The sequence below is a fragment of the Leptonychotes weddellii genome, chromosome 3 (assembly GCF_054177405.1).
Source record: "Leptonychotes weddellii isolate Sample4059 chromosome 3, ASM5417740v2, whole genome shotgun sequence".
NCBI lineage: Eukaryota > Metazoa > Chordata > Mammalia > Carnivora > Phocidae > Leptonychotes > Leptonychotes weddellii.
Window position 1 is genome coordinate 40,665,235 of NC_138371.1, and position 24,310 is coordinate 40,689,544.

The 24,310-nt window shown below is 36.8% G+C and overlaps 3 protein-coding genes across 5 annotated transcripts in view; 2 read left to right on the forward strand and 1 right to left on the reverse strand.

Annotated features, from left to right (window-relative positions):
- ORMDL1 (ORMDL sphingolipid biosynthesis regulator 1) overlaps positions 1-3,694 on the forward strand; it is a 22,456-nt gene extending 18,762 nt beyond the window's left edge. Inside the window, exon 4 of the mRNA XM_031037419.2 lies at positions 3,567-3,694. Within this exon, the coding sequence (XP_030893279.1) occupies positions 3,567-3,579 (13 nt within the window). The 3' untranslated portion in view covers positions 3,580-3,694. The remainder of the gene's footprint in view (positions 1-3,566) is intronic.
- Positions 3,588-24,310, forward strand: part of OSGEPL1 (O-sialoglycoprotein endopeptidase like 1) — a 52,038-nt gene continuing 31,315 nt past the window's right edge. The window contains exons 1-7 of one of the 3 annotated variants that reach the window (XM_081813990.1): positions 3,588-3,808; positions 7,895-8,282; positions 9,487-9,691; positions 9,768-9,916; positions 10,939-11,069; positions 11,179-11,250; positions 12,038-13,320. In XM_081813990.1, coding sequence (XP_081670116.1) covers positions 3,588-3,808; positions 7,895-8,282; positions 9,487-9,691; positions 9,768-9,916; positions 10,939-11,069; positions 11,179-11,250; positions 12,038-12,116 — 1,245 coding nt within the window. In that variant the 3' untranslated portion in view covers positions 12,117-13,320. Of the gene's footprint in view, positions 3,809-7,894; positions 8,283-9,486; positions 9,692-9,767; positions 9,917-10,938; positions 11,070-11,178; positions 11,251-11,937; positions 13,321-24,310 lie in introns of those variants that run through there. The other 2 variants (XM_081813991.1, XM_081813989.1) reach the window with 2 other exon arrangements.
- The window catches only part of ANKAR (ankyrin and armadillo repeat containing), a 65,763-nt gene continuing 57,025 nt past the window's right edge, over positions 15,573-24,310 (reverse strand). The window contains exons 20-24 of the mRNA XM_081813994.1: positions 23,575-23,692; positions 21,321-21,430; positions 19,619-19,815; positions 17,177-17,223; positions 15,573-15,865 (exon numbers count right to left, since the gene is read on the reverse strand). Of these exons, the coding sequence (XP_081670120.1) occupies positions 15,618-15,865; positions 17,177-17,223; positions 19,619-19,815; positions 21,321-21,430; positions 23,575-23,692 (720 nt within the window). The 3' untranslated portion in view covers positions 15,573-15,617. The remainder of the gene's footprint in view (positions 15,866-17,176; positions 17,224-19,618; positions 19,816-21,320; positions 21,431-23,574; positions 23,693-24,310) is intronic.

Consider the following 24,310-nt stretch of genomic DNA (forward strand, 5'->3'; position numbering starts at 1 on the left):
AGTATATGGTTTTTACAAAGCAGTTTCTTAGCAGATTGTGTGCCTCAGCACCCCAGAGTCCAGTCACCTCCAAATCTGATAAACCAGTTTCAAGCCTAGAAAATCAGATGTTGAAACCCAGTAATCACACCAAGGTCCTGCTAAGCTGTGGATACCTCTGTGGCAAGCTATACCACCTTCCCCAAGCAACTCCCCACTCTCAATGTACACTTTCAATAATGCTGTATTGTAATTAGACCCCATTCCTTGAATATAGGGAGTGGATCTTATCTTTTATCCCTAACAACTGATGAAGTTTGTAGCCCAAAGGAAAGAACCCAATAAATAAGTAACAAATGAAAATAAAATCCAATTTAGTAAGACGTAATTAGGAAATTATTGTAAAGACTCTTCTATATATTACTTTCCTCTAAAACTTAAAAATGGCAAGTTAGGCAGGCAATAGCAAAGACAAAATGAGCATATTTTGATTCTAAATTCAAGTGGAAGTTACATTAGTTAAGCCATATTTCTTTGAGAATGTCCACCAGTGGCATTCAAATCATATAATGTGATCTGTATGAAAGCCCAGGCAGGCCTCAGAGAGGATAAGTGCCTTTCCACCAATAATTTCTCCTCTAGTACAATAAAGAACATGGAAAATGTATACCTTCACTTGCCAAATATGTGGTACTGGTATAAGTGCCTTTTCTTTCTGCTACTTACATGCCATCAATCTAAGGAAGAATAAAATTCCTTCCTAATGTGTCCTAGAGTTTTGCTGTTTCACATAATGCAGCATTAAGACTCAACACCAGGCAAACGTGCCTGGATGAGGAATCTACCAATAATACCAGCACATAAAAAAGGGATAACTCTTGACACATTCTTGCACAGAAGGGTATTGTGACACACCTGCTGAACATAATCCGAATTGCAAGAAAATGCCAGATGTGAAAGATTTTATGGTCAGACTAGATTTCAGCATATAATAGAAAATAATCTCTAACCAATCATATGCAGTTAGGAGAACTAATTTTTCTTAACCCTTTGGTCTTAATTTTTCTCCCCCCCCCCTTTTTTTTTTTTTTAGCTCAGACACACTTCCTAGGGAAATAAGTGTTACTTTATCTTCTAGAAGTTAAGGAAACAGTTTCCAGAACCAGATGGCCTAACTTACAGCTTTGCGTTTACTAGCTATGTGACCAGCAAATCATCAAACTCTGTGGTCCATTTGCCTCATCTGTAAAATGAGGACAGTAACTAATTACCTCACGGGATTATAGTGAGGATTAAATTAATCTGCGACACTACCTGGCACAACGTAAGTGAATTGCTAATTATGGTTACTATTGTCACACATAAATTTTGAAAACATGTTTCACCTAAAAAATTATAAACATTTTGGTAATTATGAATGTATATATTTCTACCACTAGACTGTAACTGTGACTTCCGACCGAGATTTCTTTATCTTCTATACCAAGAACTTCATGCCGTTCGAGAGATTTATGTGATAGCCTTAACCAATCTTGCATATATTAAGTCCTTGCTTAGTAAGCTTAGTAAAACCTTAAAGTCTAGCAGGACTTTAGCAGAAGAAAGACTTGGGATAAATCTATTCATACAAATGACAAGTTCACATACAATAAAAGAAAGGGAAAAAAAAGACTGAAGGAGGTCCAAGAATGAGTACATATTTTCCTGAAGGTTGTGTACATAGTAAGCAGAAACCATGAAATGCATTGCGAAAATAGGATATAATTTTTTCATGGTAAATGAATATACCATAGCTCCTTCCCCTTTTTAATCACAAAAACGAGCCAGCCCCACACCTTTACTCCAAAAAGTGAGAGGGACGGTTTAGATAGTCCGATCGGAAGCACTTCCGTTCCCTCGGAACCGTGTACAAGTAGGTCCGTGGCGTCGTCCCTCCTTTCCACTCCGTTTCTGAAACTATTAGCTATTTCGGGCAACAACCTTTAGATTTGGTCATAGTTCCTCTAAAATGGAATGACGAATAATCTGCACCATCCTTTCCTCACAGTGGCGTCCAAATTCCAGCCAAAGGCAAACAAAATTTTCACGTAGCCAAGTGTTTAGAACTTAACGCTGTGTAGTCAGGCAAATCTACGACCTCCGCTAGATCGATCATAAGCCGTGTGACCTTGCAAAAGTCTTGCTACCTGTAAGTCTAAAGTAACGCAGGAGTGCACGCACTGCATCTCGGACAAAAACAACATTTACGCTTTGTTTGTACCGAGTTAAGAGTGACGCCCTCCAGGGCCATAGGAGCAGGCGCTGGCGACGAGACGCTGGCACCGTGTTGATGACATCACTTCCGGAGCGACAGGTTCGGCCTCTCTTGCTCTTTTAAAAACGCAGTCGACCGTCTTTGCTAGGGGAACGAAACCAGTACTAGCCACTGTCGTTCACGAGGAAGGTGGGTAAAATTGCTCACCCCCTCTCTCACTGGTTCTGTCGCCTGCCTGGAAGGGCGATTCCAGTACAAACCTTTCGCTTCCTAGAACAGACTAGCACTGGCCAAGTACCCTGGTTCACTTAGGAGCCTTCGTAGCCCTAAAGACAAGTGCTTCGCACAAGATTCCCTGCCTGGATTTTAGTGACTGCAAATCTAATTTCTCCGAGTATGTGTGTCTGGGCTGCACTCCCCGCAGCTGTCCTCTGCGCAAGTAGGTTGCTTATAACTCTAATCCCCGGATGCCCTCTGCCAGAGGGGAACAATAAAAATTCCAGTATTCTCTCATTTTTTTCCATTTTGTCCATTACTGTGTAGGGGAAGGGTCTACGTAAGCATCCAGAAAGGTCTAGAACAGGTGATTTGGGGGCATGAAATTAGATACTTGGAATTGTGAAGATACCAGGGTGCTTCAGTGATGTACTGCTATTATTTTGAGGAGAAAGGATTTGGGGAGATCCTTACTACAATAAACCTGTGGTAAAATGGAGACTGAATTAGAAAAATTGTAATTAATGGATAAAATGGGTATTAGGTTGCAGTCGTTTTAGTCCACATGTGGTTCTTTTAAGATGAGCTTTATAAGAACACTTGTTTCCAAAGTAGATGACTAAATTGTGTGTGTCTTTTCTGTGAATTGTTTTCAAACCAAATTATTAAATTTTATTTTGAAAGAGATTTCCAAGAAATGGAATGCATTTATTTGTATCTGTTCTGTTTTGCCTTTATCATTTAATTTTCTTAAACCAATTTTGTTTTAACTTAGCTATCAAAAATAAATAGCACTTTCCAGAAGACTATCCATGCAACTATTAGCTATTTTATAAATAATGAATAGTTTGCTAAGAACAGCATGATAATACTAAAAAATTTTGTATCTGACTTCCTTGTTTTCCCCTTGAAGAGCATTGTATTCATTCATACTGTTATTTATGTTCACAGGTTGCTATAGCCTTTAGAAATTTTTGCTTTTACAAAACTTTCCTGTAATTTTGTAAAACTATTATATTGCAAAATAAATCAAGTTTTTGGAATTTTGCTCATATGAATGGGTTAGTGGTTAATGTCAGTTCCAAATAATTAGTTTGTTTCTTCATTTCTTTTCTAGGAGTTATCTGTAGAGTTAAGTATGCTAATACTGAATAAGACAACAGGAGTTTTTTCTAAACCATCAAGAAGGAAACCTTATGAATTTTTAAGAAGTTTTAATTTTCATCCTGGAAAACTGTTTCTTCATAAACTAGTATTAGGAATTGAAACCAGTTGTGATGATACAGCAGCTGCCGTGGTGGATGAAACTGGAAATGTTTTGGGAGAAGCAATACACTCCCAAACTGAAGTTCATTTAAAGTAAGTAGACATTATCTTGGTAGTTCCCACTTTTGGGAAAAGTAAAATGAAATAATTCTATTTATCATATATAAAAGTTCAATTTTAGGAGTTAAGTTCTTTTGTGCAAAAGCTTCTAATAACTACTATAGAGAACCTTAAACCCTTCATCCTGGCCTTTAAGGCTCTCCATAATAAGGTCTCAACTTTAACTGAGCCTCTTGCCAAAAAGAACTAAGCTCATTCCCAACTCTAAGATTTATCCATGATTTCCCCTTAGTAATGCCTTTTCCTCTTTTGTCCACCTGTATGTTTCATGGTCTCGACTGAAGTCCTAGGAGAGCATGACCCTATCTCTAGCCTGTGTTAATCACTGGGGAAAAAAAAAAAATCCTATTCACATTTATAGATATAACTCATCTTGGTACTTAAATAATAATACACTGTTGTATTAAAGCATAGAATGGTGCAAGGTTTATAAACTCATGTCTTTGCAGAGGACCACTAGTCAGGCTACATAGATAAGTGGGCTGGATAAAGTGGAAGATATCTGGAGGAGGTCACTAGTCAGCTCCAGCCAATTGTTGCCATGCAGAAATGTAGGCCCTATGTTATTTGATCATCAGAATTTTCAAGAGAAAATGGGAATCCAGAATGTAACTGTAATATCTCCAGATTTTAAAATTAGTTGGTAATTCAAAATAGATTAAAATGCTATACAGATCAAATACACCTTCAAGCCATCAATTTGTAACACCTGAATAGTGAAAAAGGTTGGTATTTTGAGATCACAGACCTGTATTTGAATTATGAATTAGGCAAATGGTGTTGACTCTGAATTTAGGCAAGTTCCTTATCCTCTCTGATTGTGTTTTCACATCTGTAAAATGGGAAAGATAATACCTGCCTTACAGGATTGTGGGGAGTATAACAGAAATAATATATGTGAAGAGACAGAATAGACCTCTAACAGTTACATACTATATGAAAGGGCTGTGGTAAGTGTTAATAAGGCATAGTGAAATACCAGAAAGTCCTTGCCTTCAAGGAGCTTAACCCAATCTCTGATATAGAGACCTACAAGGAAACATACAGTACAAGGCAGCATAAAGTAAGTATCAAACAAGTGGTGCAAACAATAACTATTACTACCATGCCTCAGTTCCACTCAGTATTTCTGAGTGTCCTGGACATTTGCACATGTAAATGTTGACTGTGTAGAAAGGCCTTCCCTGACCACTTTATCTAAATTCAGTATCCCTGCCATGTTTATTCTGTATCACCACACCCTGCTTATTTTCTTCATCATCCTTTTGATAATTTTTACATTTGTTTACTTATGTATAGTCTTTCCCCCAATAGACTCTAAACTCCATGGTGACGGGCTCTGTCTTAATTATCAGTATTAATCACTATACTATGCCTGATAGCCAGCATAGCATCTGATACACTGCAGGTGTCAGTGGCCTTGAAAATAGGTAGGCCTTCAATGAATGGAGATGGAAAAAATAGCATGAGTAAACATTATAGCAAAGGCAAAGAGGTGATAAAATACAGGACAAACGTTCAGTTTAGTTAGTGCATAGGTCACTTGAGAGAAATACACAGGAAGTAAAGTGGTACCATCTACACAGCTCATCTCAGCATTTATTGAATTCCTACAGTTGCCAGGCAACATTTGAAGCACCGTGGTACAAATAAGACCGAGATATATAATCCTTGTCTCTGAGCAGTAGGTTTACATTCTGGTTCAACTATGAGACCTTACACGGTTTTCTGTGCCTCAGTTTCCTTATGTGTGAAATAGGGATAGTAATGGTAACTAGCTCCTAATACTGTTGTGAGGATTAAATGTGAATTCTTCCAAGGCGTGTAGTGCAATTCTTGACAGGGAGCAAGAACTCAATAAAAGCTACTTATTATTAGTAACAATCGTACTTCTAGTCCATTATAAATGAGTGAAGAAGACCGACAGGTAAGCAAGTCATTGTAAAACAGCATGGGAAATGCATTAATAGAGGACTGTTTGGGTTGGGGGAGGGGGGTCCTACCTTGAGGCCAGATGGTTTCCCTGACTTTTTATTAGCTTTAGCCCCTCAGTCACCTACTCTCCGTACTGTGTACAAATCAATTCTTTTGAGAATAAAGCCATGGTCTTACTCATCTCTTTTGTCTCGAGTGCTTAGCTAGCATAATCCTTTTAAGATAAAATACATAAAATCCTTAAAAGGATTATGCTAGCTAAGCAGCCCTAAGCAGGTCCAAGGTAGGACCCCCCTCCCCCAACCCAAGCAAGAAAGGGAGGTAGACAAGTGGGAGAAGGAAGTGGGAGGGAGAGGATTTAGACTTAAAGTTACCCAAATTTCAAGAAAGTAAATGCTTTTGAGTAGGAGAGTTATGGGGTCAATGTAGAATGTAGAATGGACTCCAAGGATCAGAAAATCTCTCTAGGAAGTTGCAGTTAGAAGACTTTGAATAGACTGAGATAATGAGAGCTTTTTGAACTTGATGGTGGCAATTGGAATGGTGATACACCTAGTTGTGGAAAGTGAGATAAAGAAAGGAGATAAAGATGAAGCTAGAAACGCAAGTCATTAGAAGGCTGAAGGTCATTAACAGAGTTGAAGAATGTAAGAGAAAAAGTGGCTTTGAAGAATTAAGGAAAATGGTATTACTATATGAATGTGTTGAAATAAGGTTGTTTCTTTTATTGTTTCCCTAATTGCCTGATTCAGTACATATTATAACTATTTTTTTTAAGATTTTATTGTTTGAGAGAGAGAGAGAGAGCAGAGGGACAGAGAGCATGAGCAGGGGGAGGGGCAAAGGGAGAGGAAGAAGGCAACTCCCCCCTGAGCAAGGAGCCTGCCTCGGGGCTCCATCCCAGGACCCTGGGATCAGGGTCTGAGCCAAAGGCAGACACTTAACTGACTGAGCCCCCCAGGCGTCCCTGCATATTATAACTATTAAGTAAATATTAATTGAATGCCCCTATTGAGGGTTTTCATTTCTGTGTATAGAAGTCACAGCGTCAAATATTTGAAGATTTTTTTGAGATTAGAGAGGTGTATCTTGCAGACCCTATATTTTATTGCTCTGCTTCTCTGATTGTAAGTCAGTCACATGCTGGCAAATTTTTTGCTAGCAACTTTGCCTCCTACTTCTTTACTCTTGACATTTGGAGTGGGTCCTACATAGACCCAAAATCAAAATTATCAACTCTTATTTCAGGATTGCAAGCTGTCTGCTGTCCTGCCATGACCTCAAGTGCAGTGTGTTTAAAAATAAACTCATCTTCTTCACAAAACTGTCTTCATGTTTCTCTGTTAGTATTGCTTTTCTCCTAGTCATTCCAGCTCAATATGTGAATCATCTTGGATGCCTTGGTCCCCCTTCCCCTTATATCCAGTCAGTTATAACAGTTTTTCAAGGCTCTCTGTCCCTTTCTTTCATGTCCCATGATCATGTAGTTTAAGATGTAAACAAATACTTTTACAGTAACCTCTTTGAAAATTCTCCCTTAGGGGCATGTGGGTGGCTCAGTTAGTTAAGCGTCTGCCTTTGGCTCAGGTCATGATCCCAGGGTGCTGGGATTGAGTCCCACATCAGGCTCCTTGCTCAGCAGGGAGCCTGCTTCTCCCTCTGCCTGCCACTCCCCCTGCTTGTGCTCTCTCTCTCTCTCTCTCTCTCTGACAAATAAAATCTTAAAAAAAATTTTTTTAATTGAAAAAATAAATAAAAATAAAAATTCTGTCTCCAGAGAGATTAATTTTTCTAAAATCCAGTTTTATCCTGTCCTTTCCTTGTTCAAGACGTCTTCCATAGAATGCTTCTTAAGATTATTTTGGTGATTCCATTCATCAACAAATCCATAGGAATTTGTTGTGTACAATTTTGAAAAGTCAGACATTACACCCTTAATCACTGCATACTAAGTTCTTATACTGTGCTGCATTATAAGGTACACATACTTAAATATACTTGACTAACATATTTGGCTATAAAATAATTAATTTGAAAACATGCCTTCAGCCCTAATGTAAAACTTTTCTTACTCTATTTTGACAGTCTTGAAATTCTAAAAAGCTGTTTTTTTATTTCTTCCAGAACAGGTGGGATTGTTCCTGCAGTAGCTCAGCAACTTCACAGAGAAAATATTCAACGAATAGTGCAAGAAGTGCTCTCTGCCAGTAAAGTCTCTCCAAGTGAACTCTCAGCAATTGCAACTACTGTAAAACCAGGACTTGCTTTAAGCTTGGGAGTAGGCTTATCATTTAGTTTACAACTAGTAGACCAGTTAAAAAAACCTTTCATTCCCATTCATCATATGGAGGCTCATGCACTTACTATTAGGTTGTTAAATAAAGTAGAATTTCCCTTTTTAGTTCTTTTGATTTCTGGAGGTCATTGTCTGTTGGCATTAGTTAGAGGAGTTTCAGATTTTCTGCTTCTGGGAAAGTCTTTGGACATAGCACCAGGTGACATGCTTGACAAGGTAATTATTTAAGAATTAATTTCTTCATTCTTTTCTATTAAGGTGTCTATTTCAGTCAGATAATAATAGATACACTACTGCCATTTATCTAAATATTTCTGATTAATAGACTGAAAAAAATTTATATGCAGTAAGAAAAAAAGAAAAGTAGTACATAGTTTTATAAAAGATTTCTTACCCATTATGAGTGAAATGGTAAGAGGTTTAGATCAGTACATAAAGGCTCATATAGTTTGCAGATGCTGTTATGTTTTTAATCAAAAAATATATCTGAAAGAAATTGCCATGTAAAGTACTATAAAAATGTGAAATAAGAGGGTATATAAAGATAATAAAGGACATTAAAGATGTATAAAGTTTTGTATGTTTTTTTTAAAGATTTTATTTATTTACGTGAGAGAGAGAAGAGTGAGAGCATGAGAGGGGAGAGGGTCAGAGGGAGAAGCAGACTCCCCGCTGAGCAGGGAGCCCAATGTGGGACTCGATCCCGGGACTCCAAGATCATGACCTGAGCCGAAGGCAGTTGCTTAACCAACTGAGCCACCCAGGCGCCCAAAGATGTACAAAGTTTTGTGACTGAACGTCATAGTTGCTGACACCACCACCAAGCAGGTTTCTTTTTCCCTTGTTTATGAATCCTGAGCCTACTGCTATCTGCAGAAAGCCTACTGCCAACAGCTGCAATGATTAGAGGAAATGGACAAGTTCTAATGTGAAGCTAATCATTAAGCAGTCATTGTGAACTTCAAACTTATTTTTCATCTCCAAAAGAGCAGAAGTAGATAGGGAAGCAGTGATTGACCCCTATTTTTTTTTTTTTTTTTTATTCATGAGAGTCAGAGAGAGAGGCAGAGGCAGAGGGAGAAGCAGGCTCCCGGCCTAGCAGGGAGCCTGATGCGGGACTCGATCCCAGGACCCTAGGATCATGACCTGAGCTGAAGGCAGATGCTCAACCATCTGAGCCACCCAGGCGCCCCTATTGACCCCTATTGATCAGGCTGTGAGAAGGAGCAAGAGTCTGTCCTTACTGACTACTAACTATAGTCCATATATGTAAAAGCACAGCATGTCTTATTCACCCAGGCTTGTTGTGCTATTTTGGTTTTTGGTTGGACTTTTTTTTTTTTTAGTAAATTTCATTTCCTTTGCTTGTTTTCAAATGTGCAGCTTTATGACTCATTACAAACATTTTTGTTTTTGATAGGTGGCAAGAAGACTGTCTTTGATAAAACATCCAGAGTGCTCCACCATGAGTGGTGGGAAGGCTATAGAACATTTGGCCAAACAAGGAAATAAACTGCATTTTGCTATCAAACCTCCCATGCAACGAGCTAAAAATTGTGATTTTTCTTTCTCTGGACTTCAGCATGTTATTGATAAGATAATAATGCAAAAGGAAAAAGAGGAAGGTATATTTCTAATTGGGAGAGTTGAAAAAATAAGTAATCCTGGATTGTGCCTAAAAATACCTGCTTATTTCTGCAGGGCTGCAGAGGGGGCAAGTCCTGTCTTCAGCTGCACACGTTGCCGCTGCGGTACAGCACACCACGGCGTGCCACGTGGCAGAGAGAACTCACCGTGCCATTCTGTTCTGCCAGCAGAGACGCTTGTTATCTCCAAGTAATGCAGTACTGGTAAGTTCTGTCGTCTCCTCTAACAATAGTATTCACACTTCACAGTGTGTTACTTTTCTTCTGGGAGCTTAACTGATCCCGTGCATAGGATCAAAAGGCCTTTATGTCATACGCTAGCCCGGAAGTATGAAACTTTGCAGAATAAAGACTAACAGCCATTTCTTATACAGGTACGGCAGCTTTATGGGACATCTGCACAGCCTGTGTGGCAAAAAATCTCCAAGACTGCATCTCCTCATTGAATTTAAAAGCGGATTTACATTAAGAAATGAGATGCAGTAACTGCTATCATTATTTTTAGAAAAATAAGCTAGTTTCCTTCAAATTTATGTTCCTTTGATGAAATCCCTTTAAATCTGCATAAAAGCCTTGATAAACTTCCTGTTTAACTATATCTTAAACTTCATCTTTTTGAAAATTATAAAATGAGACAAATATTAAATGATGGTAGAGTCACAAAATAGAATATTATGTGACTATCAAAGGCAATAGCTTTTTAAGAATAATGTAAAATGAGAAAAATGCTTATAAGTAAAAATGGCAGGGTCTAAAATATTGTTGTACTTTGATTATAATTAGAAAAAAGTTAGAAGAAAATGTACAAAAATGATAGTGGTCCGGGGCTCCTCATGGTGGTGCACTGGGTTAAGTGTCTGACTTTTGGTTTTAGCTCAGGTCATGATCTCAGGATTCTGAGATCCAGCCCTTGGTCAGGCTCCATGCTCAGTGTGGAGTCCACTTAAGTTTCTCTCTCCCTCTCTCTCTGCCCCTCCCACCCCCTGCCAAAATAAATAAATAAATCAAAAAAAAATTATAGTGGTCCTTGTATATTGATATTGAAATTGTTGATTTTCTTTTCCTCCAAATTTTTATTATACAGATTGATCATTTGCCCATCTCCACCTATCAAAATGTGATATTTTCTTATTGTATAATGCTGGAATCTTCCCCAGGTTTAGCTAACAGTTTGGCTCATAGCCATATGTAATATTTGTTAATTTTGGTCTTTTCAATTCCTTCAGGTTGTATCTGGGGGCGTTGCAAGTAACTTATACATCCGAAAAGCTCTGGAAATTGTCACAAATGCAACACAGTGCACTTTGCTGTGTCCTCCTCCCAGACTGTGCACTGACAATGGCATTATGATTGCATGGTAAGCCACGGGATGTATGTGCTTCACTCATAATTTGCCATTTCAGCATGCTACATCTTCTTCCTTTAAATCTTGGTCTGTTTATTTTATTTAAATGATTCTTATTTAGGAACGGTATTGAAAGACTGCGTGCTGGCGTGGGCGTTTTACACAACACAGAAGGCATCCGCTATGAACCCAAGTACGTGGTACCTTTTATAATCTCTATGCAAGTTGCAGTATAAAATTCAAAGCCTAAAACAGAGTTTAGTTAGTAGTGGGAGAAGGAATCTCCTATATTGATGGCCTAGCCTCACGTAGAACATACTGTCTGATCCAGTGTTGCCTTCTTGTGACAGTGTTGAGGCAGAAGTTGATGGCTTTTTCCAGATTAGGGTCCAGTTGAAGCTGTATATTGGGCAACGTTGTAAAAAAGCAGAAATCTGAGGCCAAAATTATTTACTGAGGAAGAACAGAGAAAGAGAGTAGGATCTCAGACGTCTCCTGCCAGTAGTGACAAGAAGGTAGAAAAGGAGCAAGCCAGCTTTTGAAACCTCAGAGAAGAATCAATAAAAACCTGGGGAATTTCTAAAGTAGAAATGGATGCAGATTTGACTTCAGCTGTATGGTAAACTGTTTGTACCCTTTCAGCTTTGTAGAGAATTATAAGGCATTTTTATCATTTTTCTATTTCCTTTTAAGTTTTTATTTATAGTATGAGAGCAGAACTATTTCTTTCAAAAACTTCTCAATCCTCAAATTCATTGAGTTGTATACATTAAAGATGTCAATTATACCTCTAAGTAGTTAAAACAAATACCAAAATTTAGATTTATTAATGGGACTGGCCTTCTCTTCACCCATTATCCCTGCTGTGTTTGTATTCAAGAACCATCATCACAGATGATTGTACACAAGATAGGAGCGAACTAGCGACAGATCAGGAAGCAAGTATTTGAGATAATGTGATTTATCTGATTGTGATGCAGATGTCCTCTTGGAGTAGATATATCAGAAGAAGTTGGAGAAGCTGCCATAAAAGTACCACAGTTAAAGATGGAGATTTGATTTTTGCTTTTCAAAAAAATCCCTAAAGGTAGTATTTCAACATTAAGTTGTGATTTTTTTATATTTCAAATTGTGGAAGAAACATAGTATTAATTGTTCATCAAGACTTTCTTTTGTTTTTATGTTTGATGTTTCCCCTGCTCTGCTGAGAGACTAATAATATGTTATAGTTTTATAAGGGAGTGTAGATTTGTTTATTATCAAAATTAAAGTAAAATAGCTTGTGGGGGTAAAGAAGGTACTGATATTGGCAGGTAGAAAGAAAACCTTGGAAGATATACAGTGAATCTGCTAAATCCTGGCCCCATTTTAAAAAGGCCTAGACCTTTTTCTCTTTTTCTTATATCAGGATTGTAAGAGCTATTTTTTTAGATTATATTCTATTTATTTTATTAAATTTATTTATTTTTAATTGAATTATAGTTGACATACAATATTAATTTGAGGTGTACAACATAGTGATCCAACATTTATATGTATTACGATACCATGATAAGTATAGTTTTACCATCTGTACCATACAAAGTTATTAGAGTGTTATTGACTATATTCCCTGTGCTGTATTTTTCATCCCCTGACTTATTTTATAACTGCAAGTTTGTACTTCTTAATCCCCTTCACTTATTTCACCTACACCCCCCCCCACCTACCTCCCCCTGGGAAATTGGTGGTTATCAGTAGAAGCTATTTTTTTTAGCTCCTTTTGAAACATTAGCCTAACTTTTATAATGAGAGAGCAGTTTTAGAAAGGTAGCCAGGTCAAAGTCATGTCAAATCAGAGAACTCTAAATGAAGACAAAGAGTGACTGTCTCTAACAGAATGCATGTTATTAATTATAAAAATATATGTTATTAGGTATCATCTTCCCTGGAGCAATTGGGATGTCTATACATTTCTTAAAATCCATCTGAGATTTTAAGAAATAGGACAGGCAAGTAATCCTTCAAGTGTGTATTGTACTTTTTAGTTGACCATGTAATGTTTACATGCATTATTTTAGAAACTGTATTTAATCAATGAAAATATATGAGATGTGAAGGTTTTTGGTTTGTGTTTGGATAATTTCCTTTGAATCTGAAGCTTTATCACTTTTTTTCTGCCTAAAGTAACTAAATGTACTGTCCTTTGAATATAAAAACAATGCTACTGACTTTAATGTCCTTTGAGAGATTTTACCAGTAAAGAGTTATATTATATCATCCATACTGGACCAAGTTGTTAATTTTCTAGTCAATGACTTGCTTTATTGAGAAAATAGAGGGTAAGGATAAAAATCTAGACCGAAAGGATTTCTTATTTTAATCCTGCCTTAAGGTGACCTCCTTTTGGGGAAATTCCGTAAATAATTTTTTTTTAAGAATTGTGATCATAGAGTATTGCTTTATGATCATCCATTTGGAAATAGAAAATATAATTTATATGAGGGAACATATAGAAACAGCCTATATTTATTTAAAAAACAAACTTTATATTCTTTGCTGTTGAGGTATAGCTCTGATAGAATTGGTTTGTAAATATTATTTAGAAGAAACTTAGTTTGTGAATTCACACTTTTCATTTAAATTTGTGTTCTGTATCATGTGAACTTGAATTCACAGAGAAGTAATATAAGTATTTCCTGTGGCTCTCACAATCAGAGTGCATACAAACTATGGAAGGAAATTGACCAAAATCTCTTCCCCCTATCACAAATATTATAAAATGGGGGTATCTACAATCTATGTTCTTAAAATTTTTAAGTATCAAAATTGCTACAGATGTTACAAGCACACATGTCAAAATTGAGTTCATGATATAAATAAGAGAAAGTACAGATAAAGAAAATGAGCATTTTGGGGAAGCATTCCATATCTGTAGGCCTTTAGTATTTGGCCATAAGGAAGGAGGGAAGGGAAAGAAGAGAGAAAGAGGGAAAGGAAAAGGGAGGGAGAAACACTGAATTCTATATGGGCAAGTGTATGCACCAGAGTTAGCTAATTGTACAGGTAAAAGGCAATTTGCTGAAATCCTCTGTATCTTCAGGCCTTTCTCATATGTAATTTTAAAAAAGAAAAAATGCAGGGTGATAAAAATCATCTTTACTGGAGGAGCTGTACTTCAGGAAAAATACTGTGAGTTTTAGGACTAGTAGGATGGCCTTGGTAGGCCAAGAAACTCAGGAAGTGTCTTATATTATTGAATACGAAGAATCCCCTGAACGTATTCTTAAAATATAGTCTTGAGCCCACCAGAAGCCAGTTCCAAAGCTCAAAGTTTGTTGTCTAGAGGGTTTTGTTTTGTTTTGTTTTACATCTGCAGAGGCTTAATACTTCCATTAATATGAATTCTTATCCTTAATGGTGCTGAATAAATGACTCAGTTTCTTATCATTTGAATTATTTTTCCCTTTGTAGTATAGAATAAGCCATTTCCCCCCATAGTTCCTATATTAGGGCATCCACCAGAATTAGAATTAAATTTGAAGATTGGAGAGGTCGCTTATTGTTCAATGGCAAAAAGCCTAGGATTTAGACTCTGGTGCATGGAAAGCCCTAAGTACCTGTAGCTGCCATCACCACCATCATTAGGGTTTGTGTTAAGGCATGTTGGAGAAAATAACTGCTAGTTAATACATATGTTCAGTGTGGCCCAGAGCAAAGTGGTCAGAGAAAAATGAGGGCTTTAAAGGATACAGTGAAGCCCAGCTTGACTTTGTATCAAATCTACCTGCTGCTGTAAAATAGAGGCCGACCTACATCAAAACTTGTACCTAGTGGAAACAGTACTCCTTGGGCAAAGACATCATGTGATTCTAAGCCACAGAGTGTCACACTTTCCAGCTGTAAACCAAAAATACTTGTAAGTATGGAAAATGGTCAACACTGGTAGCCACAGTTTTTAGCCATACTTTTGTACTTGGTGGGCAGTGATTTCAGATTTTTTTTTTTAAGTCTTTTAAAAGTATACATTTCTACATTTTGGGTTTTAAAACCCTCATGCATTTGTAGTATTTATCGTTAAACATCTCAAGGTACTACAGTGAGTGTTAACATGTGGGCTATTTTGAATCAGGCCTCTTTAGCCCAGCATACCAATTTAAAAATGTTTCTAACACTTGATATAGATATACTAATTATGCCACTTTTTTCAGTTGCTATATTTTAATAGTGTTAAATGCAAGAAAATTCTATTTACTTTTTGTAACTATGACTCTGACCTGATGTTAAACTTTGGTAGACAGGCTAGAGAAAATCTGTTAAGTATCAATATCAAGAACTTCCATTCAAATGTTTATACTCAGTTATATGTATTTTACTAGAATTAGATTAAAATTAAAATAAAAAATTTGGGGGTGTCTGGCTGGCTCAGTCCGTAGAGCATGTGACTCTTGATCTTGGGGTTGTGAGTTGGAGGCCCACATTGAATAGAGAGATTACTTAAAAATAAATTCTTTTAAAAAAAGTAAAGAATTTAAAAAGAGTGCTCAGGAATTCTTTTATACTTTCATATTAATGCTTTTATTAGCCTTCTGCAGGCTCTGGGTTAGCTTTCTGTACATGTTTCCCAAGTTGGCTCAAAAACACTATTCTTGGTCTTGATACTTCTATGATATCTGATGAAATTGCAGATGAAAAGGAAAAAATATTGTGAGAAACAGCGGTTTGTTTTGTTGTTTTGAAGAGTCCCATGAAGTTAGTTACAGGAGGTATTAAAGTCAAAGAATCTCTTGGTTGAATTTTAGGTTTTAATTTTCTTCGGTGCTCTTTCCCTGAAAATTAGAGAGCCACAATTAAATGTCTCTTTCTTAAGCCCAAGAGCCCTATATATAGTCTCATTGCTTTTGGTTCTGTATAGTGCTATTTTCTTCAAATCACTAAAACATACTAAGAGAATGGATCCATACCTTCCAGACTTTTAGATGTCAAGGGCAAAAATTTGTGGGGCCAATATATGGTTGCCAACTTTTTATTATGCCAAGTTGAGACTAATAAAAGAATAAATGCCAATGTCATTTTGTAAAAGTAGGGATATCTTAACACCCAAGAGAAAGTATAAAAGGTACTATCTCAAAATGACACATTTTATATATGGAATGAAAATAACTTTATCAGAAACTTACTAACTATAGTGTCCTTATTTTTTCTTATGTTACCATAAACCTGTGAAAACATTATCAGACCATTAGTGGTACACAGATTGCTATGTAGAAACCAATATTGAAAAACAAAACAAAACAAGAAAACAATTTTAAAGTGAAGAAAAAAATGGGACTGACTTTATTCCTTTGTGTAAATTAACTTACACTAAAGAAGCTATACAAAAAATATTCTTCTATTCATAATATTCATATATACAGCCTCCCACACAAACCTAGCTTTCCTCAGAGACTCCCTGAATAAGTGAAGTTCTCTCTTCTCCTTTTATTCTCTCCTTTTCCATTTGTGACTCTTACAAATGGATCTTGGCTTTTGAATGGTTCTGTCCTTGCTTTTGACTATAGGATAATATACCAAGTAAGACTCATATTGGTCCTACACATGAATAAGCACTAAGCGTATAAATTAAGTCAAAAAATAATTTATTTTCCCTATTACATGTCTAATAGGAACTAATGAGTGACTTTATAAGCTCTGGACTCTGACCTTGCAGACCTAAAATCACTCAGCCAACATCTACCAAATATATATAAAACTGTAGTGTATCAGTGGAGAAAATGTGGTCTCTACCCTAAGAACTGACAGACAAGTTGTACATGAAACAAAATAATAGCAAGATCGTAATTTAGGCCATACTGATATGTTGTTTCAATAATGACCTATTTCTATGCATAGCTTATAAGAAAAACAAAGTAAGAGAGGGATTTCTGTTAAGTGATATGGTAGGAAAGGTCTTAAAAGAAATGATTAACGTAGTCTTGTAAATAGGAAGATATTTTAAGTATACAGAATGACAAAAGCAGAGTTTACAGGTAAACTTTTTTGGGGGTAACCTCTACATTTTGAATTTTTAGAAATGGAACACAGAATTGTAAGGTGTCAGGGCTAGAAGTTACCTTAGAGACCAAAGAAAAATTAATTACCTTTTTTAAAGACAGGAATTATCGATGGTCCTCCATTTTTCTCTAGACTAAAAGGAAAACATATTGATCACAAAACTTTATTTTCAAAGCAAAGGTTTACCAATGAAGTGTTTAAAGGCAAAGAATAACAAGGTGTAGCTAGTTAATGGGTGTGTGTGTTTTACCCCCAACATACACACCATATGGATGGGTGGGTGGGTGGCTTTTAAAAGCAGTATTATTTTAAATCTTCATCCTGTACATGTAACATAATATAGTTACAAAATTTCCCTGGTAATAAAATTTAAGTCTCGCTTAAAGTTAATACATTAAAGGTGGTTATCACAAATGTATAGCTGGTTAATTTGGTGAGGAACATTTGCTGTTGTCCACTTTAATGAGGCATAGACTTCAATCTGTCCATATGCCAACTTCATGGCCAAAGGGTAACATGAAACTAGCTAGCATTTAGGCTGAGTGCTTTCATACAGGGTCAGTTAACACCAGTAAAATTATGTCTTTCTCCATACTTCAAAATTTGCATATCCAAGGACTCTTCTAATCTGCTACTCTTGGAGCTGGATGGGGGAATGGGAATAGAGAAGTGGTATATGCACCAAGAAAATGCTATCATGATGCCAGCCACAGTCAGTGTACTTGCGAGTAGTGGTATCCAGGAACATTTCGTGGAAGGGTATTGGTATCCATGCCAAAGTTTCCAAACAGGTCTTAATAATCTTTTAGCACATTTTCCATAGTTTCATTTAATCAAACTCCTTCACTGAATGGTTATGAAAATTAAAGGGAATGGTCCATATAAATACTCTAAGAAGAGTTCATAACACTGTTAGTTATGGGAGTAATTATTATTTGATTACCAGTTCCACCTCACCTGGTAACCATTCTTACAAGTTTACTGAGCGCTGGTCACTGCTTACAGTCCTAAAAGTTGAGTGTTCACAATTCCAGGGGGTGCCATTCACCCTCAGTCATTGTAGATTTGTATACTTATTACACCTATTTTTCAGCAGTTGACAGTGAAGTGTCCTGAGGTAAGGGCATCTTTCGCTAATTCCTGAAAAGTTGCCACATGGGCTAGTTGTCAGAGTAATTGTGTAAAATAATACTTTTCATTATTTATCCTAAGTTAATTTTTTTAACCAGTAAATATTATTTAACACTGTCAATTACAGGAATTTAATTTAGATTTCCCTGTTTCATTATATAAAATGAGGTAATCAGTTTTGCGGTTTTGGTTTTTCCAAGAATTAAAATGAAGATGTACTAATTTTTCTCTATACTGAAATTGATTTACGGAACCATAATACAATATTGGATCCTAGTTTCTTCTATTATCATAGAGTTAATGTTGTATCTTTTTTTTTTTAAGATTTTATTTATTTGACAGAGAGACACAGCGAGAGAGGGAACAGAAGCAGGGGGAGTAGGAGAGGGAGAAGCAGGCTTCCTGCTGAGCAGGGAGCCCAATGTGGGACTCGATCCCAGGACCCTGGGACCATGACCTGAGCCGAAGGCAGACGCTTAATGACTGAGCCACCCAGGGGCCCTGAGTTAATATTGTATCTTGAGTAGTTCTGTTTCCTACATAATAGTGCTAGTTGCAGAGAAGACTTATAATTCATATACATTGACTAAAGAAAATATGCCCATTCTGAGATTCTCCTCTCCGTTTACAGAAACTTAAGCTCTGATGAAACGCCAGCACTGAAGCAAAATCCTCTGGATAAATAAATGCCTGTCATACTTTGCCATAACTGAAGCCAGTGGGTCTGATTTAGCCCTCTTTCTACCCTGGGAGTCTGGCCTAGCTTTGAATGAAGTTCAAAGGTCTTTTGAACCTTCTGAATATTTTTTGATGATGCCAAGGTCATGGTGGTATTCCTGGTTGGCTTGGGACTGTCAAGTATATCCCAAAAATGGTTTCCTGGATCAGACTTGGAAGCAACCAGAATCCCAAAAAGCTTTTCTGAAACGTGAATAATCTTGACCAAACGGGATCCCCAAGATCTGGTTGTATTCTTGCCTCCACAAGCAGTTTTGTTGCTAAATCAGAATTAAAACAGGCTTTGGCAGTGGACATTTAGGAGGAATTTTCTCTCTTCGAATCCAAGGCATATATTCATTCATATCAGGAATAGCTCCCCTTGTTTGGTCTTCCTTAAACTTTCTTTTTATTTTTTAAAGATTTTATTTTATTTTGACAGAGAGACACAGCGAGAGAGGGAGCACAAGCAGGGGGAGTGGGAATGGGAGAAGCAGGCTCGCCACTGAGCAAGGAGCCCGATGTGGGGCTTGATCCCAGGACCCTGGGATCATGACCTGAGCCGAAGGCAGACGCTTAACGACTGAGCCACCCATGCGCCCCAATCTTCCTTAAACTTTCTTACAAGTTCCTCTATTGATAATTTCACTACTGCAACTTCACAAATATAGGCACAATACCTTAAGGAAGGAAGTCCCACTCGTTGCTGCATTTGAAATTCCTTTAAAAATGCTGGGTTAATACTTGCATCTCTGTTGATATTATTTGTTATACGAAGGAACTGGTTAGGCTTATTTCTGCATTCCTTTAATAGGATGCGGAAAGCATTTGCATTGTAAGTTAAGTAGCCAAGAGCACAGGAGCAAGCTGTGCGAACCTAAATGAAGAAACAATTCCTCCGTTGAGCTTTAGTCTTAAAATATCTAACAAAGTGTTCTCACTAAACATTTCATAAGACAGTCTCTGTAGCTCTGCAGAGCAAACGTGTAGGTCAACCAGTGGCAATCTACAGATGGAAGCAGAACTGCCATATTTTTAGAGAAAGCTGTCAACTGCCATTGGTTTCTAGTAGTTGTTCTCAGTCCTGACTGCGTTTTAGAATCACCAGCAGTTAAAAAAAAAAAAAAAAAAAAAGCCCATCAACTTTCTTGGGGGTAGAATCTGGGCATTCATACTGTTTTTAAAAGTGCCACAGGTGACTTCAATCTGCAGCTAGAGTAAGAACCGCTGAGTTTGAGCTAGGACAGTGGGTCTCAGTCTTGATTGTGCATTGGAATCCCCTTGATAGTTATGAAAATTACTTATTGCCAGGGTTCCACCCCTAGAAACTCTTAATTCTTTTGGGGTGCAGCCTGGACACTGGAATTTTTCAAAACTGCTCAGTTGATTGTAACAGGAAACCAGGTAAGAGGCTACAGGATAAAAATAAGTTAAAAAGACACTCAGGAAAGCAACTCAGTTTTCCACTGGCAAAAACAAAGTATCAGCCACAGGACTCCAGAAAAAAATACCCTCTGCCTGTGACCCTGAAGTAATTAGGTTGTTCATGTGATTAAAGTATATTCCTGGGCAGTTCTTAGAAAATCTGTTAGTGGTGGCCTAAGAAATGTCACAGAATGAATATAAGCCAGGCCCATGCAGGGTACTAGAGGGCTGATATGCTAGTCTCAACACTGGCATCTGACTGCTGCATATGCCCATCTATCTACCATACCTTGAACAGTGGCTCTCAATGTATAGCACTGATACCAGCAGCTTCAGCTTATAGGAACTGGTTAGAAACGCCCATTTTAGGGCCTAAACCAGATGTATTCAATAAGAAATGCTGGGAATGGAGCCCAGCAATCTGTGGGGTAACAAGTCCTCCAGGTGGTTCCTGCGTCCCCTGCAGTTGGAGAAACACTGCCTTACACCTGGGGGAGGGGGGAAGGGAGAGGGGAATATTCAGAGGCAAACCACTACCCTGGCCTTCTTCATACTGTCACCTCTGATCCTGCTTGGCAGATAAAGAAAACTGTCCAATGGATTCCACTTTCATTCATTCCAAATAATCCTAGAAATGACTTAGATCACAAGAACTGGTTAGTTACTAAGTAACCAGTTTTTGTGAGATATTTTATAAATATTTTAATTATAAATTTCTGTATCATCAATGTACTTATTTGTATATTGAATCTTAAGTACTGAAGTTAAAACAAATGTGCACATTTTGTGGGAACCAAAATTATGGATGGCAGATGTTATACTAGAAAAATCATCTAATTTTGAGTCAGTAACATGAACTATTATATAACATAGTTAACCTGTAGAGAAAGTAGCCCACAAAGTGAGAGGCAATTACATTTTTAGAATATTCAATTATAGAATTACTTTTGTTTTTACCTCTTCTTTTCCGGAATACAAATGATAGCAGAGCTGTTGGATTGTCCCTAATGTGGTAAATGCTTCTGGGATACCAGCTCTAGAATGAGCCAGGCTAGCTATTAAATTCCCTGTAAATTAAACAAGAAAAAAAGTTTGTGTTATTTAATTGATATAAACTGATATACTATACTTTTGTTCATTTGCACATATTAAAAAGGGTTGAGTCACAAGACATCTCTGTTAATGAAGAAAAGCTGAGAAAAAGCATGTATATATTAAATATAGAATTCTTTCCCCAAAATTATGATTTGGTTTTCTGTCACAAACAGTAAAAGTTATTTAAGAGTAGGGAATTTTGAAAATCAGAGCTTTTCTTCCCTATGACTTCAGAATATATTTTGTTTTGAGCTTTAGTGTTTTTTTAATGACTGTGAACATAATGATTGAACTACCATAAAAAAAAATTTAGTATGTCCTTTTTGCAGTTCAGATCGCTTTGAATTAAGAGCTTAATGGTATTTTAAACCCAAACAATGTATTACTTAAATTTAAAGTCATTGATGTTTGTGCCATAAAAAGAATAATAAAGTAATTCAGTAAATAAATATGCAACTACCAATTTAAAACAATTTCATTTGAATATGTGTTTTATTTTTAGAGCTTTCATATGATATTCTTTCACAATATTGTTGCTGTGTTGGAATAAGTGCAACACATTTTAAAATATAAATGTATCCACCCATATAAATGTGGATGGATACTTTATTGAGGTATTCATTGGGGTTTTGTTCTTGTATTTTTTTTTCTGGCCTTCTTTATAAACCAAGGCCTTTGTATTTTATTGTTTCAGGATGGGGAGGGATGGATTGTATGGCTTAAAGCAAAAAATGTCTAAAAATAACCTTTTTTTTCAGGCATATATTTTTAAAAGCTTATGTTTATAGAAGGCATTATTTTAGGTGAAAGGGAGAGAGGTGTCTTTAAAGAGGAGGAGTAAGAAATGGGAAACAATGGAGGCAGGCAGAGGATCTAAGATTAAGAAGGAGATAGTAGGAACAGGAGCTGTGTGTAGGGAATGGTTATGTGGTGCACACAGGAAAACTGGACACTTGGCAACAGAAATCCTAGTCTTTGTAAAACTTCCGTGCCTTTGGAGCCTCTTCTGGGAACCTTGTCAAGTTAGACATTTGGCACAACACTTACTTTACATTATATCTGAGGCCCAAATATCCTGCTTTGCTTGGGATACCCCAGACATGCACATGACTCTGGAGATGCATAGGACTATGAATGCATATGGACGAAGAAAGCCTAGTAATTTTTGAGATTCAATTCCAACCAACCTGAGAAAATTAATATTTGAAAGCTAGTATAATATAGTATTTCTTGCACACAGGAGTTTGTGGAGTAAAATTTAAACCCACTATGACTGTTTTTCAGAGTCACAGAATTACTATGACTTGAATTAAGAATGCTATTTAAATAAGAATGTATTTAATAATTTAAACATGTTTCTTTCCTAGCTAGTTTCCATCAGAAAGTTTTCATTTGCATGAATTTTCCTTCCATGCCAAGTAAAAATATAATTCTGTAGCAGCAAGTGTAATTTCCTTTCCTACCTTCAGTGATCCATTTCAGTTAAAAAACAAAGACCTTATTTATTTTTTGGTAGTAGTCACTTCATATGGTTGTCATTCTGATACTGTTTCATGTTGTGTTGAGAGTGATATATCAAGTCAATGACCTAATTATTCATCTTGAAAATTAGCTCTAGAGTAGATACAGTTACACAATTAGCATTAAGGTGCCAAGAACTGTATTGGACTATTTTGCTTTGCTATATTGCATAGCAACATAAGGAACTCTTAAATGTTAGCAAAATGTGAAGTTGATCAAAAGAAAACCAGACAGAGGTATAGCAGTATAAGTCTGCCATTACTATTATAAATCAGTGTGTAGATTTTCTGGTTAGTAGCTCAGAGTTGGAGTCTCATTTCATATTCTCAAAAAAATAATTAGGGGGTTGAAAAAGTAACTAGGAAATCAAAAAGGCCATGTTCAGAGTTACCCGGCTTCTATTTGGGGTACAGAGTAGACTCACACTGTCCCCTGTAGACTTTGTGTGGAGTTCCATGTAGACTTAAACCAGTTCATTCTTCAAACCATGTGACATAGAATCAAGCTTATTTTATTATTGTTCATTACAAAACTTTTTTGAAAATAGTTTTATGCAGATGTAGTTTTATGTAACCACCTTCCAGTTATTTCTTACCTGTCAAGACAATAGTAGTGGAATGAACTGAATACAGACTATCCACTAAAATAGTAACACCTCTTGCAGACAAAGTAATATGGTCCACATCTATAATGACTTTAGCTAAGATAATAATCTGAAAACAAAAAAGAAGCATAGAATCATTGAATGTTTTCTACTCTGCTTCTCTAATTAAGCTTTTGTTTTTTGGTATTTCTCAGGAAGGCAAGGGGAGTAATTTGGTATGAACCAGTAGAAGAAAACCAAGTGGCAGGGGTTTAATCAGAGTAGTTGTCACTATCTGATCACGGTGGTGAACATGGCAGGCCACTGTATTCTTCCTACAATATTTGTAGCTTTTGCATCCTTGAAGTATGGGTTCGTAGAAAATAGTTCTTCTAAAGGTCATTGGGTAGAGAAGGAAGCACCCAGATAGAATCAGTGTGATCAGCTAAAGATGTGCAGTTAGAAAACTTGTCTGTATACTGCCTTGTTTTCTCTGCGTATAATACGGGCATGATGAAAATGATACTATCTGCCCATCAACCTGGCAGGGTTGTTATAAGCATCAAATCAAGTACAGAGGCAAAAAGTGCCTTGTAACTTGTAAAATTATGTATAAATGAAGATATCCTCATAAATAATGGAGGTTTTTTGAGGTAGAAAGGGCTGGTGTGAGAAATGCTGAATTTTACAAATTGGTAAATGCTTTTCCAGATCAAAATTTTTTCTCGTTTTGGGGCGCCTGGGTGGC